Source organism: Crocodylus porosus, unplaced genomic scaffold, assembly GCF_001723895.1.
Source record: "Crocodylus porosus isolate Cpor-Errol unplaced genomic scaffold, CroPor_comp1, whole genome shotgun sequence".
NCBI lineage: Eukaryota > Metazoa > Chordata > Crocodylia > Crocodylidae > Crocodylus > Crocodylus porosus.
Genome location: NW_017728921.1, coordinates 5,576,847 through 5,592,510, shown reverse-complemented (window position 1 = coordinate 5,592,510; position 15,664 = coordinate 5,576,847). Strand labels below are relative to the sequence as shown.

General features: G+C 48.8%; 1 protein-coding gene across 5 annotated transcripts in view; it reads left to right on the top strand.

Annotated features, from left to right (window-relative positions):
* CDK2AP1 (cyclin dependent kinase 2 associated protein 1) overlaps positions 1-15,647 on the top strand; it is a 20,934-nt gene extending 5,287 nt beyond the window's left edge. For 2 of the 5 annotated variants that reach the window (XM_019538886.1, XM_019538889.1), the window contains exons 2-4: positions 10,653-10,759; positions 11,678-11,804; positions 14,936-15,647. In XM_019538886.1, the coding sequence (XP_019394431.1) occupies positions 10,682-10,759; positions 11,678-11,804; positions 14,936-15,003 (273 nt within the window). In that variant the 5' untranslated portion in view covers positions 10,653-10,681 and the 3' untranslated portion in view covers positions 15,004-15,647. Of the gene's footprint in view, positions 1-558; positions 695-1,812; positions 1,891-10,123; positions 10,207-10,652; positions 10,760-11,677; positions 11,805-14,935 lie in introns of those variants that run through there. The other 3 variants (XM_019538887.1, XM_019538885.1, XM_019538888.1) reach the window with 3 other exon arrangements.
* The last annotated feature ends 17 nt before the right edge of the window (positions 15,648-15,664 follow it).

The window sequence follows — 15,664 nt, the reverse complement described above, 5'->3', positions numbered from 1 at the left end:
TGTGCCGGCGCTCTGTGTGAGTGTGTCTGTGGACTGTGAGCGTGGAGGCTCTGTAGACTCTGGAGTGTGTGTCTCTAGACTCAGTGTGTGTGTGTGTGTGTGTGTGTGTAGGCTGCGTGTGTCTCTAGACTGTCTAGACTCTGTGTGCGTGTGCGCGCGTGTAGACGCTCTGTGCAGACCCAGCGTGTCTCTAGACTGTATGTAGACGGTGTGTGTACAGACGGTGTGTGTTTAGACCGTGTGTGTAGGCGCTCTGTGCAGACTCTGAGCACGTGTGTCTAGGGGGAGTGTGTGTAGACTGCGTGTGGACAGACTCCGGTAGACGCTTTGTGCGCGCGCTGCCGCGTTCCCGTGCCTGGGCCCTCTCTTGGCCCTGTCCCAAGGGGCCGTGGCCCGGAGGGGCGCCGGGGTCCCTGGGGTGATCGCTGCGTGGGATGGGGGAGCTCTGCGCGGGGGCTCCCCGGGCACGGCGCGGCGCGGCCCCGCTCTGGTTGGAAACAAAACAAAAATGGAGAAGTTGGTTTGAACCGTTTGGGTTTAAAATCCCTCCTCCTTCCCCCAGCCTGACCTGCAGGTCTGACATGAAATCCCCACAGGAAGGAGGTTCTTTAACCTTCTTCTGGCTGACGGAGGAGTGAGAAGTGTTTCCCTCGGCGCTCTTGCAGCACTGCCTCGTCTGATCCCGGTGGTCGGGGTGAGTGGAGGGGACTGGGGACAGGTCCCTCTGCCCCAGGGACCGGGAGGGTGGCAGTTACAGCCAGGCTCATGGCTTTGTCCCCAGGAGAGACGTGGCTAAACGGAGTGCCAGTCCTACGACCTCTGCTTAGCTTTGTGCAAGGGGTTGCATGTCTGCGGTGTCCCAGGTGCGGACACTGAATGTGCAGCCTACCCTCGTGTCCCTGGGCTGCTTCGGAAAATCGAAGGGCTGGTAATCGAGAAGCGATTCTGGCTCGGGACTCTCGTGGCAGCCTGGTGCGGAGAGCAGCGGTGTCCCCAGAAAGCCGCCAGCGGTGGGAGCGGGCCGTCCTGGCTCTGGCTGGCACCTACGTCTCATCTCTGAAATATCTCCCGATAACTGCAGGGGAGTGAGAATTTTCTGTGGTTTTTTTGACTGGTGTCATGGAGCCAGGGCAGAAAAACGAGCCTTCACAGCTCGTCCCGCGAAAGCCACAGGCAGCCCCGCGTCCAGCGTGCTCCTGAGATGGGCCCTGGGAGCGGCTCGGAAAGTTTTCCTCCCTGCGCTTTCGTTGCTGCTGGTCTGTCGGCCTGATCTCTGCCGCTTCTGCCATGATCGGGGCATTGCATTCCTGCATGCTGCTCTTCCTCCTCTCCGCAGCTTTTCAGCAGCTGCTCTGTGTGATGCTTCAACTCTCCCTGCCTAACTTGCGCTCGGTCCTGTGCTCATTTCATCCTCGGCACCCGCCTCGTCTTTTTAAATGAAAAACGTTCTTGTCGGGATCCAAAATGGGCTCTCTCTTTCCTCTCTGTCTTCTGCCATTATCCCTCGCACGCCAGCCCTTCCTCTAGCTCCTGGTAATGCCAGCACCATGGCCTCAGGCCAAGGGAGTTAGACAAAGAAGTCCTTGCAGTTACACATATCGCATTCAGAGTGATGTGACTGCAAATGGACCCCCTCCTTGCTGGAGCCTAATTCTGGGTTTCAGGAGATTGCTTCTCTATTGTGTCTAAATTAAATGCCACCAGCTAAGAGTGGAAATCCTGGGTTTGCTTCCAAACGTTCTCCCCCCCCTTTCCTCCCCCTGCTTTATCATGCAGAGGGGACAGAAACAGGAAATCTGCCTCTTTGGCCTGAAACCAGCTCTGCAGAAGCTTCTCCCTGTGAATTCTGCATCTGCAGGGCCCAGGGGTCTGGACAGCTGCGAGTCCCAGGTAGATGCTTTGCAGCGCAGGGGTGTCTGGAAAGGCCATGGCAGCACGGCTCCGGGGGCTGGATCCTCCCAGCAGAGTTCACTCGGGCCAGCTCTGCTCAGGTCAGGGGGCAAAACGGAGAGGAGCCACCCTGTGCAACAGCATTTTTAACGGCACGGTGCGGTCAGGCCACAGCCTGTCCCCCCCGACAGGCCCGCTCACTTGGAGCAACCAGCGCCATCAGACTTAGGACCACGTCTCTGAGGACAAGGGTGAGACGGTTGCACTGCCTTGGGTTCGGGGCGGGCTACAGCACAGGGCTGGGGCCTGTGTGCAGATAATAGATTTTTTTGTGGGGGGGAGAAGGCTCTTCCCAGCTCTTGGGATGCAGTGGGGGAGGAAGAAAGACATCCTCCTCTGCACGTCGCCAACCTGCATGATGTGCCGGGGGGCCTGATTCCCTGCTGGTCCCCCTGCTTTGTCTTCCTTAACACCCCAGCCAAGGAGTGTGGTTTTACACCCGGTTTGACACGCACTCTGCGCAGGTGGGAGGGATGATGCATCGTGCAGGGCACTGACGGTTCGGGCCCCGTGTGACTCAACACCGAGCATCTCGAGGCTTTCCCCGGGGGACGCCCCTCTCTGGAGCCTGGCGGCTTGTGGTGTAACATTTAGCGCTGATGCTTAATTTCGAAGCCCACTGCTGGCAGGTGTTCAGGTAATCACAGACGCAGGCGCCCTCTTTATTCTTTAATTATATCAAAGTGAAAAATGAGTCCTGATTAATACAGGTGATGCTGCCTGCTCACATCCTCTGATCTCTCCCAGTACCTTCATCTCCTGCTTTCTCCTGTCTTCTGCATTTTAATTCCTTGCTGATGCCCATTGTTTGCCATTCTTTGGATACTGCCAAGTACTGGTTGCTCTTTGATTTCCAGCCCCTCCCCAACTAGGGACAATCCCCAGTTGATGAAACTGGTATCTCTCCATTGATTCCAACGGATCAACTTGTGAGTGAGAGCTGAAAGTTGGACCCTGTACCTTTCTCCAAACCCCCTCTCCCCCCAGCTGCTTTTCTGTGGAACTTTTATGGCTCTGTGTTGTTTGCATTTTTAATCATTTTGCTCAGAATCTGCCCAGCCTGGGAATGGTGTTTGGCGTTACAAATTGCACTGGAAATCTTTGGTTTCTGATCCTCAAAGAAGCGGTAGCTTATCACTCCCCTTTCCCTGCCCCCCGCAACTCTCGCATCCCAGGATGGGAATGGAGCTGTTCCGAAGCATTTCTATCGAGAATCCAGAGGAGAGCATTGCAACAGATTTGACCAGGGTTTTAAAACAGGCAGCATCCTAGCTCTACACTTTGTGATGGTGAGCCTTTAAACGCAGAGTCTATTCGAACCTCTGGGGCTGTCGCTGCGTATGCAGTGTTCAATGTGTTGCTTGTGTAGCTATGGGTGGATGTGAAGGGATCGCGCCCTCGCCAACATCGCTATGCCACCCAAGGGGGCTTCTGTCAGTCTGGCGGGTGCTGTTTGGGAAAGTGATGTAGTTAAGCTCATTGGTCATATGCGGCATCTTCCCTTGGGGTCTGCAACAGCATAATGGTGCTGGCCACGGCCCATAATATAGACAAGCCCCCAACTCAGATTTTTTTGCTCCAAAATCTCAAGGATTCCCTCCAGCTTGAGCCAAGAGAATCTCCTTTAGCTGTGCCAGGCAGCTGAGCAGATCGAAGTCCGTCTAGCAGAGGCAGAGGGACACACGCGCCCCACCCAGTCCGCTGCGGTTTCTTGTACCATCAAGGCTCTGACTCAGATCTGCCGGAGCGTATTCCTGCCTTACCACCCTTTGCAGCGATATTTAAGACTTGGTATGGTCGCAAGTGAGCTACCAAGTGCCCTTATTCAGGTCTCATGGGGAGCGTGGGATCCGTCGTTCCTAGGACGTACGGAAAGCAAGGACACTGGTTAGTGCGAGCCAGATGCAGAGAGGTAGCTTGTCACTACATGAGTCTCTTTTGGTCTCTTTGAAGTTTAAATCAAAATGTTTGTGTACACTTGTCTTGGATTCACAGTTTAAAGACTTTAATCATTTTGCGGGCACTGTTTTTGACTGGCACTTAATTCAGTGCCCGTAATGCGATGTGTGCTCTGCAGTCTGTATTGTGTTTAAAAATGATCTGAGAAGAAACGTGCTGTTGCTGAGTTGTAACTCACTCACTTTGTCAAGGACCAAGCGAGTTACCACTCTGTGTTTCCTTTCCCCGATAGGAAAGGAAAGTGCTGGGGGTACTGACAAGTATTTTGCACTCTTTAAAAATAAAAGCTGGGAGTCACAAAACCTTGCCTGAGTATCCCCTGGCTGCGTGTGATGTTAACTTGCTTAAGAATGCTACAGTCACGAGCTGAAGTCCTGCAGCTTAAGGGAAGATCTGGCAGGATCTTTGACTATCGGGGTAGCGAATATTGTAGCTTTTGGGGATCTTCTGTTTGTTTGTGTGTAAAAGAAATGGCAAGCCTAACTCTACTGACACTAGGGCCCCCTCTCCACAACTCGGCCTATGTCAGGGGTTCAGAAGTGGGGGGCACAAGGGGACTTGGTAGAGATTAAAATCAGGGCCAACCCTTTGAGCCCAAATAGTTTTCCTTAAGGTGCTTGGAGAGATGCAAGAAGATTGGGGAGGACACATGGAGCGAGCGGCCTCTAGTTCAGCAGTTCCAGTCCTGTCCATTGCGCTAGATCAGCCTGAGAGCCGTTGGCAGAGATGCTTATGTCCATGGGACATCGCTTATGTTCTGGACACACTGAGTCCGTGGGTCTGGGGTGCAAAGAGCTGTTCTCACTTCCTCTTTGGGCACCGAACCCTGGTTCAGCCTGGTGGGCATGGAGAATGGAACCAGGCTGAGTCCACAATTCGGGCCTGTGCCCTGGGGGAGATCCCAGCTCCTGGCGTGTGGGCACTTGCAGGGAGGCAAATAAGCTGTGGAAAATCCCCAGGCAGAATGGCTGAAACTACCGCCCCGTCTACAAGCACGCTCCAGGGCTTGATGCTCTTTTCACCTAAACCCATTTCACTCTGGTGTCACTCAAAAACATCCAGCAGAGTTATTCCTGGTGTGCGCTAGTGTTCAAAGACAGGCTTGGGTCTGTGTATTTAAAGCGCTGTTTTTTCACTGAAGCACAAGCTCCTGTGGGCTAGCTTCTGGGTGCTGCGAGGTAAGAGAGTATGCAGGCAATTCCTGCAGAAAAACCGGTGCAAATCTGCCCTCGTTTACCTTGTAGTAACTGGTCTGGGTGCACAAGTGCATTAAGCTCCCAGTTGGTCTGTTTGCATTCAAAACGCAATTTAAATAGGAGTTGCCTCGTGTGTGCGTGCGTGCGCACGCGTGTGGAATATATAATGGGACTGACATAAGGCCTGGTTCCAGGCCTCTCTAAGTCAACAAGATCTTCCCATGTACTTTAGAGGATGCTGAGTCAGACTTGCAGACAGCAGCTGGGAATGACAGGATGGAGAAAGTGGGTGAGGAAAGAACGTGTCGGATTCGGAGGGTGTCTGAACCTGTTGCTCTTTCTGAGCCCCTGATGACACCATCAGCCACTCCCGCGCCTCTCTGTCTGTGTCTTGTCCTGCTAAGCCCCTTCACTCCAAAATTGCGACGTGGTCTTGAATTGTGAGTCTGAGAGCAAAAATATGTACATCTATTTGGGGCCTTTTGCTAAAACTGTTCTTTGCCCTTTAGTTAAGTACAATATTGGCACAAGAGCAAAACAGATATAAATTAACCATGAATAAATTTAGTGTGACAATCCGGGAAAGGCTTCCAGCCATCCGAGGAGTGAGCTTTTGGAACAACCTCCCAGTGCAAACAAAATAAAAATCCCTGACATTTATTTTTAAGATGGAGCTTGAACAGTTGTTGGATGGGATTCTGTAACGTGACTGCAATCGCAGGCGCTTGCCCCTGCGAACCACGAGGTCCCTTCCAGTCCTGCATTGCTGAACTTCTCAGGTGCATTTGAGTTGCATGTTCAAGCAGTTCTCTGCAAACTGGAAGGCTAGAAATGGCCTTTTAAAAAGCTGAGATTTCCACAGAATTGTGTTACTCTTAATGGCTGGGTCTTAAAGAACAATCAGCTATTACATGGTTTCTGGTATGTTAGGCCTGTGTGTCGATCTGTCTAGGTCTAGAGGTGCAGCACTGAGCTGATGTATTTGTGTTAAAACAATAGCCAGTCCTCTACTGGGTGGGATCAATAGGATGAAGTGACCTCCAAGGCACCACCCCAGTTGCGGAAGGCCCATCACCTTGAGCTCAGTTGGGCTAAGGTGAGGAGTGGATTTGAGTTGTGTCCTCCTTCGCCCGCCAAGAACGTATTTCGGGCTGTGGTGAGAGCCATTCCAACTGGCTTCTTCCCCAGTACTGGCCGAGGAAGACGTCTGCAGCGGCCAAGATTGAAGCCACAGGGGGCTCTGGAGATGGCATCAACACCTTCAGTGGGTTGAGGTGGCCAGAGCCGGTGTGATAGTCAGCCCTCCTGGCAGGTGTATCGTTCCTATCTGCACAGCCCAGACTTTGGGGATATTTTGCACTGAAAACGGCAAAAAGAGGTGGATTTGTATTTTGCTTGGATTCCTATTTCTTGGCCTTCCTGGCCCACGTGGTGGTTAGCAGCCAGCACAAGTGAGCATGAAGTGAATCAAGCTCGTCTTCCAGGCTACATGAACGCGGCATAGCTAATTGGAGAGCAAGTCCTCTTTCCAGTAGACCTACCCATCCATGTCTGGACCTGATAGCATGGGGCTTGCTGGCTTGATTTTTCCTGCCAGTTAGAATGGCAGTGCCCGGGTTAGGTGATCCGAGACGGGCAGGTGTAGGAGGGGTTAACTGAGCAGCCTCACTCATCGACCTTTGAGGGAGGCTGAGGAAAAGCTAAGGTCCATTACCCTGTCGTGCATGAAGCACCCCTCAGCCGAGCTCGTTATCAGGATTGCAACCTCCTCCCAGACAAACCAACTCTCATTTCTGTTCCTTGTGAGGAGTCCCACCCTCCAGCTGGGTTTGACTGGCACAGCGTCTGACATGGGCGTTCGCCGTGCACACAGCGCTGGCATCACAGCCAAGTCCAATCCCTCTCTTTGTTCTGCGTGCCGGCTGCTGCTGCTGTTGCTGATAAAGTGGTTGGCGCATGGCATTATGTCTTATTACATTTTTGATGCAGACTGCAAAGAAACAGGTAAACTCACCATGGTTACCACGATCTGTCACTTGGCAGGACATTCTTTACTCAGTAATGGCCTCTAGTGTCTGCATCCCAGCTCTGCATATGCTAGGGGGAGAGTAGACAATACAGCATTTCTGGCTGCTCAGGTGGCAGCACTCCATTGATCCGATTACTAACAAAACGAGATGGGAACGGGTTTGATGGCGCTGAAATTCCAGTCCTGGGCTTCTTTCTGTGGCTGTCCGACGGGCTCAGGCTGCTAGCATAGTCTCCTTGTTTGTCTTATATTTCTTACTTTCATGCTAATGAAACGAAGCTGCCATGCAGAGACCAGCGACCTGGTACTGCAATGCCTTATTGTCAGCTTGCAGACCTGTGCAACTTGACCAGGCAGGCATCTTGCTACAGATTTACTGCTCTGTCTCCCGTATAAGGGGCATGTACTGGTTTTTGGGGGTTTTAAAATTTTCCATATGTTCCTTGTGTCATCTTGACCTTTGTGCAGACTGGGAATGTGGCTTGGTTTTAATGTGGTCTGAGAAGATCAATAACGTGTCTCTTCTGTATTGCTGTTAAGTAGCAGCCAGCTGTGATGACTTTGGTAGGTTCCTGTTTCTTTGACTTCATGGTCCGCGTGGTGGTTAGCAGCCAGCACAAGTGACTGGGGTCAGGGCACTTGTATTGTTCTCCAAAACGATTCAGAGCCTGAGCTTGTGAGCACGGATTCCCAGGTGTTGTGTTTATTGCTGTGAACTGTCGGACTGACTTCAGCGAGATTGTTCATGATAGTTTGACAGCAAGCCTTTGTAAGAGGAGACTTGGCTTTGTGGGCTTGGGGAAAGTCATGTCACCTGCCTGTATCCCAGTTTTCCTTTCTGCAAAACTGGTGCAGTCACAGGCAACTCTTTGGGCAGGCAATGGGGCATGTGCCTCCCCCCCACAACTGGACACTTCTGTGGGGAGTCACTGATCACCACCATCGGCTTCTGCAGGTGGTCACCGCTTGCCACCCCGCCGCCGATGCTGCCACCCACAAATTGTGCCCCCCCCATCTCGGGAGGCACCAGTTGTTCGTGGGTGCAGTCAAACCCTGCTGCCTTGCACGGTGTTTGTAAAGCCCTCAATTCTTGGAGAAAAGATGTTGCCTCCTGCACAGTTGCACCCTGGGTGGTGGTTATAACTTCATACGATTGACTCAGAAATATTGGTTAAGAGCTGGATGTAGAAATCTTGCAATGAACGGTACGTGCCTTTTGTCGGCAACTAATATTCCACAGCGTAGGAATAGAAAACACAGTTGAAAAGGTCCTGATGTCTTCAGTAGGGAAGAGAAGTGTCCTTACCTTGTGTCAGCCGAGGTTCGATTGCCAGCTGGGTGTGACATCTTTGTGAAGACGAGGCAGTTCAGATTTTTCATGTGAGTTGGCAGATGGAGGTAAAGACTACGTGAGAGCCTGCCATTTGTCTGAACTAAGTAACTGGCATGAAAACTGCAACCTGCCTTGACTAGGTTATTATGACCCAGTAGCCAGCATGAGGGGAGAACACCCCTTGCTCTGGGAGCAAACACAAGGCCACGACAATACCCTGGGATTGCTGCAAAAGCAGAATGATTCTGCCAAAAAATATCCCTTTTGCACTCAGGCTTGTCTCTGACACTTTGAACTCTGGCCTTGTGTTTCCTCTGATAGCATCTTTCCAGGAAGAAAAGAAATCGGGATTAAAACACTCGGCAACAAAAATAGCACGTTATAAATTGCACAACTTCCGATCCTAATACTGTAGCTTGTCTTTTAAATGGCAACCAAGGTAGGCAAACAAGGCGCATGTCTCCCTTGGGAAGTCAGCGGAAGTATCCCTTGGAGGGAGGTTATAGGAGAGGGACCTGTCCATCAGAAAAGCAGTGTTGGGTCTGAGTGGCCCCTGGGGGAAGAGGACAGGGAGGAAAGCAACAGTAGGACCCAGGAGCATTTGATGAGGAAAAGGAAAGCAAAGGAGTAGCTAAAACCTATTGGTATAAAGTCTCTTTGAGTCTGCTTTTGCAGTCCCTGCTGGGCCAGAAGTCATAGTGAGGCAAGGCTCTGAACATGGGCAGAGGTGTGCGTGCGTGCGTGTGTGTGTGTGTGTGTGTGTGTGAGCGTGTGCTTAATGGTGCATTTTCCTGAAAAGGATGGATGACAGATGATCGAGGAGGCTGTTTCAGTGGGAAGATAAGGAGACAAGATGGATGGGTGCCATTAGTAGACTGTAAAGGGGATGGTGGTTGGGTCTTTAAATCAGGGGGATCTGATGCTGGATTTGTATCCCGTACATCCCTTTGAACAGTTTGTGGCCCTTTAGGAAAAGGGGGAAATGATTTCCCACCCCCATTTCTCTCCCAAACATATTAAGAACAAAGACACAAATTTAAAAAACCCACAACAATTTTGCCATTGGTGGGACAGATCTTTGATCAACCACCCTGGCAGAACTCATTAAGGAAGGGCCTGTTGGTTAGTTTAAAAAAGCCACATTGATTGATTAATGTAATCCTAAAGGAAACACTTTTTTTGAAGGAGGGTGGGCTTGATGGAGAAGTTCCTGTGCTGTATGAATATCTCACCTTGCTCTCTTCAGAACAAGTCACCCTCCAGAAGCTGCTATGCTTGATGCAGTCTGTCTTTGTAAGGAATTAACTATTTTTTAACCAAACAAGGAGCATTAAGCCAATAATTGCTTCTGTTAAGATCCACATTGGGATTTATTGTCCCCCAAAGTAGTGCCTCAGCCAGTAGACACTTTAGGAGACCGTAAAGCCTGATAGTGAAAAAAGTAAATGTGTGTTTTATATTGAGACTGTTGTATTACAGCAGTGTCGCCACCCCCTGAAGTCTGGAAATCTTAGGAAACATTAGAACTTAACAACCAAAAACCCCCTCAAACTGGGTAGTTTTACATTACTTTGGTTTATTTTTGCATGGTGCGACCTGACTGGTTAGAAGGGTCTGACATCACAGAAGAGGGTAGAAAATAGCAACAGTATTCACTGCTGATGTCACACAATGAACAGAGGGACCCAGACACTTCATCCGATTGCCGCCAGTTCTGAGTTGTGGTCCTGGCAGTGAGGGTAATTTTGCCTTGTCCACTTGATGACACTTTGAGATGTAAAAATTGATCGTAATCTGTGCTGTTAAATTGAAAATAGCTTGGTGTTGGACTTAATTTGTAGGGCATGAGCAAAAATACAGCTCCTCTGTGTTTACAGTAAGTCTGCAGAGCAACCTGCAATGCTATACTGGACTTCCCTTGAATGAGTGCAAATGCTGTGGCTAATGTTACAGCCTGCACTGTTTTCAAATGTACAGTAGCTGTGAAAGGACTGCGATGCTAATCATTGGTACGGTTTCCAATGAATAGTGTGACTCTTAATTGACGTTAGTGGGCTGGGAGAAGAAGAATCAGGTTACGGTTTAAAAAAAGGAGAAAAAAGCCCACTAAACTGAGTCCTAATGTGTATTGACTAATCCATCTTTAGCTAATAAGTCTTGATTTAGTTTTTTTTTCTCTTGGAAGCTGGAAGCGTTCACTCTCCCTCCACAAGTATGGCCACATCTGCACAATACAGACAACTTATAAATGACTACGGACCACCGTCCCTAGGCTACACACAAGGGATGCAGGTAACATTCAAATTTTTTTTGTTTTGATCTTTCTGGTGACAATGCCCTTGCTCAAGCTAGTAAATTGTGGGCTGTTGTCCATGTGCCCTCTCCAGGGCTCGGAAATAAAATCCAAATGGCAAACAGAGTCATTACATGCGTCCTCATGTCATACTAGAATAATTATAATGCTCATCAGGGATTAGTTAATAGCTGCCCACTAGCCTCTGCTTTTCTGACTCATGGTGAACCATGATGCGAGTTGTGTTCCAAGACAAAGGTGAGGATATAAAATGAGGATAGCTCGTGATCTGATGTTCAGGGCTGAAACCAACTCAACACTTACTGTGTTACAAATAATGAATAGTAGCAGTATTGCATTCCTAATCGTTTTCTGTGGGTAATTTACAATTTTCAGTGTTCTGCACTGCATGAGCCAAGCCTCTTTGTCGGCTGCTGCAGGGATCTAACTTCCCACTTCGGGGCAGCTTCTAATGTTTAACAGGGGGAAGGACGCTTTCTTTTGATGTGTAAACCATTTTCTTGTAATTGTGTCCCACTAACTCCCCCCTAGTTCAACTTATTCTGTAAACGTTTTTCTGCCTGTACTTGTACTTAGAGTACAGAAAGTGAAAAGTGTGGTGGGGAGAGAGAGGAGGGGGAGAGGCTGTAACAAGGGGGTTGCATTTGTTAACTCTGTTTGCAGTGCTGTCTAAATGAAATGCTTTACAACCCAAGGCTCCAGTCCTGCAGCTGGGTGAGAAGAGATAATGCACCTGAGCAGCATCTGATTACAAAAACAGGAGCTACAGCTGCATCATGTTCATAGCCTTCTAAAATTGGAGTGCAAATGGCCAGGACAAGCTCTGTGAAATAGTTGCTCTTTCCAGCTGTTTGTTTTTCACTGTGTAACTCAGATTAACTTCTTTCAAACTGTAGGGTACCAGCAGCAGTCAAGTACCACAAAGCAAATATGCAGAACTCCTAGCTATCATAGAAGAATTAGGAAAAGAAATTAGACCCACGTATGCGGGAAGTAAAAGTGCCATGGAGAGGCTAAAACGAGGTAATTTTTACTAGACATGTAAAACATATCTGTCTTCTCATGTATATTGCTTACAGATTGTTTTCTGACAACCGCAGAGGGCAGACATTTGAGATGTCTTAACTTAGTTAAGTTAGTTAACATAGACGATGGAATCACTGACATCTATCAAGAGAAACCAGTGCATGGCACAGAGAGGGCTCCAAGTTAGCATAACTGCCCAGCCCCTCAATGTGTCTCTGTTTCTGGTAACGTCAGGCATAACTACAAGGCAAACTTACTAGCAGGGGTGTCCCTGGGGGGCGGTGAATTGGGGCAGCCGCCCCAGGTCTTGTGCTCTGGGGGGCCCCTGCAGACAGTGCCATACAGGACAGTGGCATACCAGCTTGGCTGTGGCCACTGCACACTGCCAGCTCTGCCGTGGCTGCCACGCACCGCTGGCTCTGTGCTCTGGCCGCTTGCCGCCCCTGCCCCCTCATTCACCACCCCTGGCCCCACATGGGCTGATATGCTGTATGCCCTGCACACCCCTAGGGATGGCTCTGCTTACCAGGCAAAACGGCAGTGCCCTTGAACACAGCATGTTGCTCTGCCTGAATTATCTCCTGGCCCTGAAGCAGTAGCTGCATCTGTGCAGTGCTGCAGGTGGGTTCCTTAGCACAGGAAAGGACTAATCGGCCCTGTCACTCAGCACTGATTAGCCTGCCTGAAGCACCACGTAGATGCAGTTGTCGTGGGGAGCAGTGCAGTGTGCGCGTGTGAGGATGCTGCTGCCTGGGGTGGTAGGTTTGCTGTGTAGACATGCCCTTAGTCACGTAGGGTCTCTCCTATAGACTTCAAACCACAAATCAAAGGGTCTGTGTCACACCAGAGAACTGTATTCAGCCCAACAAGCCTTAGCTGAACGAGGTTGTGTCAGTGACTTGTATGTTAAATGGACAGTAGAGAAAAAGGTAACATGCACTTGAGTAGTACAGCAGTACGCTGCAGCAGCAGCTGGCGTCTTACTCTCTCCTGCCCCCAAGTTTGTGATGCTTAGACTCCCATGCGCATTGATAATTGAACATAATTACATTGAAGGGAGCCAGAGGCTCCTGGGGTCTAAGGGCTCCGTTAATTAACTCTACAGCTTCCTTCACACAGCTAAAAGGGGTCACAAACGTCTTTTCCTGGCAGCAGAGGGGAAACGAGACTGTCTATATCTCCCTCTTCAGGACCCGTGGGAGGGATGTTCCTGAAGGAATGGGGGCACTCTGACTGCTAGTGTGACCCGTGAGGGCGTACGCAGCCGAGTGTAGTTTCCCAGGCTGCCGTACCCTGTGGCAGCAAGGCATAAAGCCTTTTCCTCCCCTACTTCAGCTGCTTTGATCCATGCACTGAGCTTGGCTCGTACATTCAGACTGAAGAGAGTATGTGTTTGTAGCAGACATAACTTCACCACCTTGCAAATCCACTCTCCGCTTGCCCAGGACTACAGAGGTTTTATTTAAAGCTCAACCGTTAATGGGGGAGTAATATATCTGCCGTGACATGCAATAAAATGACTAGTAGCTGTTCTGGGAAAGGATGCTATAAAGTCTGCTGAAAAGTGATAAGTGGAATCTGGCTGGACTAAAATCAATGTTGCAGGAGTCACTTCTCTCTTGCATTGGCTGAGTCAATGTCAATAGATCAAGAGTGGCAATAGGCTAATAGGACAACTTGGGAGAGGTCTGGCAAGATGCAGACTGTTAGCGTGAACATCACCTTTACTTCAGCTGCTTGTAAGAGGAAAGTGAGTCGTGCTTTTGGCTATCACAGCAAATGTTTGCACAGCATGGTTTGAAGATCGAGGCCCTGTCTGTAATGCTGGTAGGTGGCTGTGCAAGTGGCTGATTAACTTGCTAATTTGCCAACGCTGCAAAAATCTACGCCCAGGAGAGGGAATTAACACGTGTGCACGTGCTTGGGTGGTTTGCAGCAGTGGAAAGGCACCTGACATACATGCCTCTTCCAGAATAGGACTCCTTCCCACTAGTTTCAAAGCCCACCCATGTTATTAAGATATAAAATCAACTAATCCCAGTTTCCAACATAACTCAGGGGACTGGACCTGTGCTGCATATACTAGGCACCTTGACACCTAATGTGCTGCCTGGAGTATGCATCAGCCTTTCTAGACAGGACGCAAATATTTGCGTGTAGACACATAACTCTTTTGCAGAACCTTTCACTGTAATGACTTAATGAACAATTCTTCCTTTGGGGACTGTAGCTGGGACCTAAAAGTCTCTGGATTAGCAGTTCTGTGAAGGCAGAGTACCCTGCCTGTAAGGTTTCCCTCCTGTTAAGGAACAGGAGGAGTGAGCTGAGAAATCAGCCTAATCTCTCTTGTTGTACTGCCAAAAAGTACCCTTCTCTGCTGTGGGTAAATCTGGCTATAAAATATCTCTTGTTCCCAACACAAGCTGAGACTTCACTGCTTTTAATGACACTGGGAGCTTGAATCTAGATTGGCTGCTGGTATTATACCAAGGCTGGGATTTTTCAGAACTCAAGGGAGTTAAGCTCCTGGAAATGTTTCAATTCAAATCCACTGGATCTGAGCAAGGGTAGAGGCCAGTGCTTAAAACGATGATGGCAGTCTACACTAAAACTCTCCTGGCTGGAGCTGCCCCAGTGTTACTAAAAAGAGGAAATCACTACAGAAGCTTCCCTTCTCCAGACACCACTCCTTGCAGGGGGCTGCTATTATGGCTTAGATTTTCCAGACACATCCTCTCAGAGCAAATACTACCTCAGGGTTTGATAATCTCACTAAAAAATAATCACTAGTCAAATGACAACTGTGCAAGACCCCCACTTTTAAAGGTCAGGTTTCTAAATGTAGATAGGCACAAACTTTAAATCTGACTGAATGTGGAGCTGCCACCTTTAGGGGGCTGAGGACTTTGGTCTGGACCCCCTTCAAACTTCAGATGCCAATTTGGGGGAGAAAAACTTCTTAGCTGTGGTGGTTTGTGGGGGTGGGGAAGCTGCCTTCCCTAAGGGGCATTGTGGAAGCTTTGCAAGTTATTTTAGAATGGAAAGGCTGTTTTTTTTTTCCCTGTGAACTTTCACTTCCTTAGTTGGCACCTGGATGAGATGCTCAAAAATGTACAATTCTTTTGCAGGCATCATTCATGCTAGAGGATTAGTTCGAGAATGCTTGGCTGAGACTGAACGGAATGCAAGATCCTAGCCCACTAATTCAGTTAAAAGATTTTCCACCTCTTTACAAAGGAAGAGTACTAGTTATTCCCTTGGTGACTTTCAAAACATTCAGATAAATCCTTTTATTTTGAATGTTTTATGTTCCTTTTTTTGCCCTTAAAAATGTAGTTAAGAATGAGAAAAACAAGGATTTTTTTTCAACTGACAAGGTTTTGCATTTTTTTAAGATGTTAAACTCCCCAAATTATTTCTAAAGATTGTTGAGGCTGAACTGCATGCAAAGGAATGCTTTCTATCCCTCAGGCTATACTTCACTTCCCTTCCTATTCAGCCGCAGTCTCATTCTTTTTTTTTTTGCCTATTCACGTAACCCCAGATTGTCAAACTTCCATCCTTTGACATAATTTCCAAGGATTTTTTTAAATAAATGCAGAGATAGCACGTTTTACCTAGTAGTCTGCTATATCACACAGTGTCATACAGCATAGATTCCCGCTTAGAAATAACCCTTTTTTTGCATAAGCATTTGCATGATTGTTAGTACTTTGGAGTCCATTTAAAGTGCATGAGTTATACAGGAGGCAGGGCAACCTATTAAACAATAACAAGGTCCCAGAAAACTAATTTTCACACTAAGGCTGAAGATTTCAGTTGCAAGTTTGCCAAAAAAAAGAAAAGAAGAAAAAAAA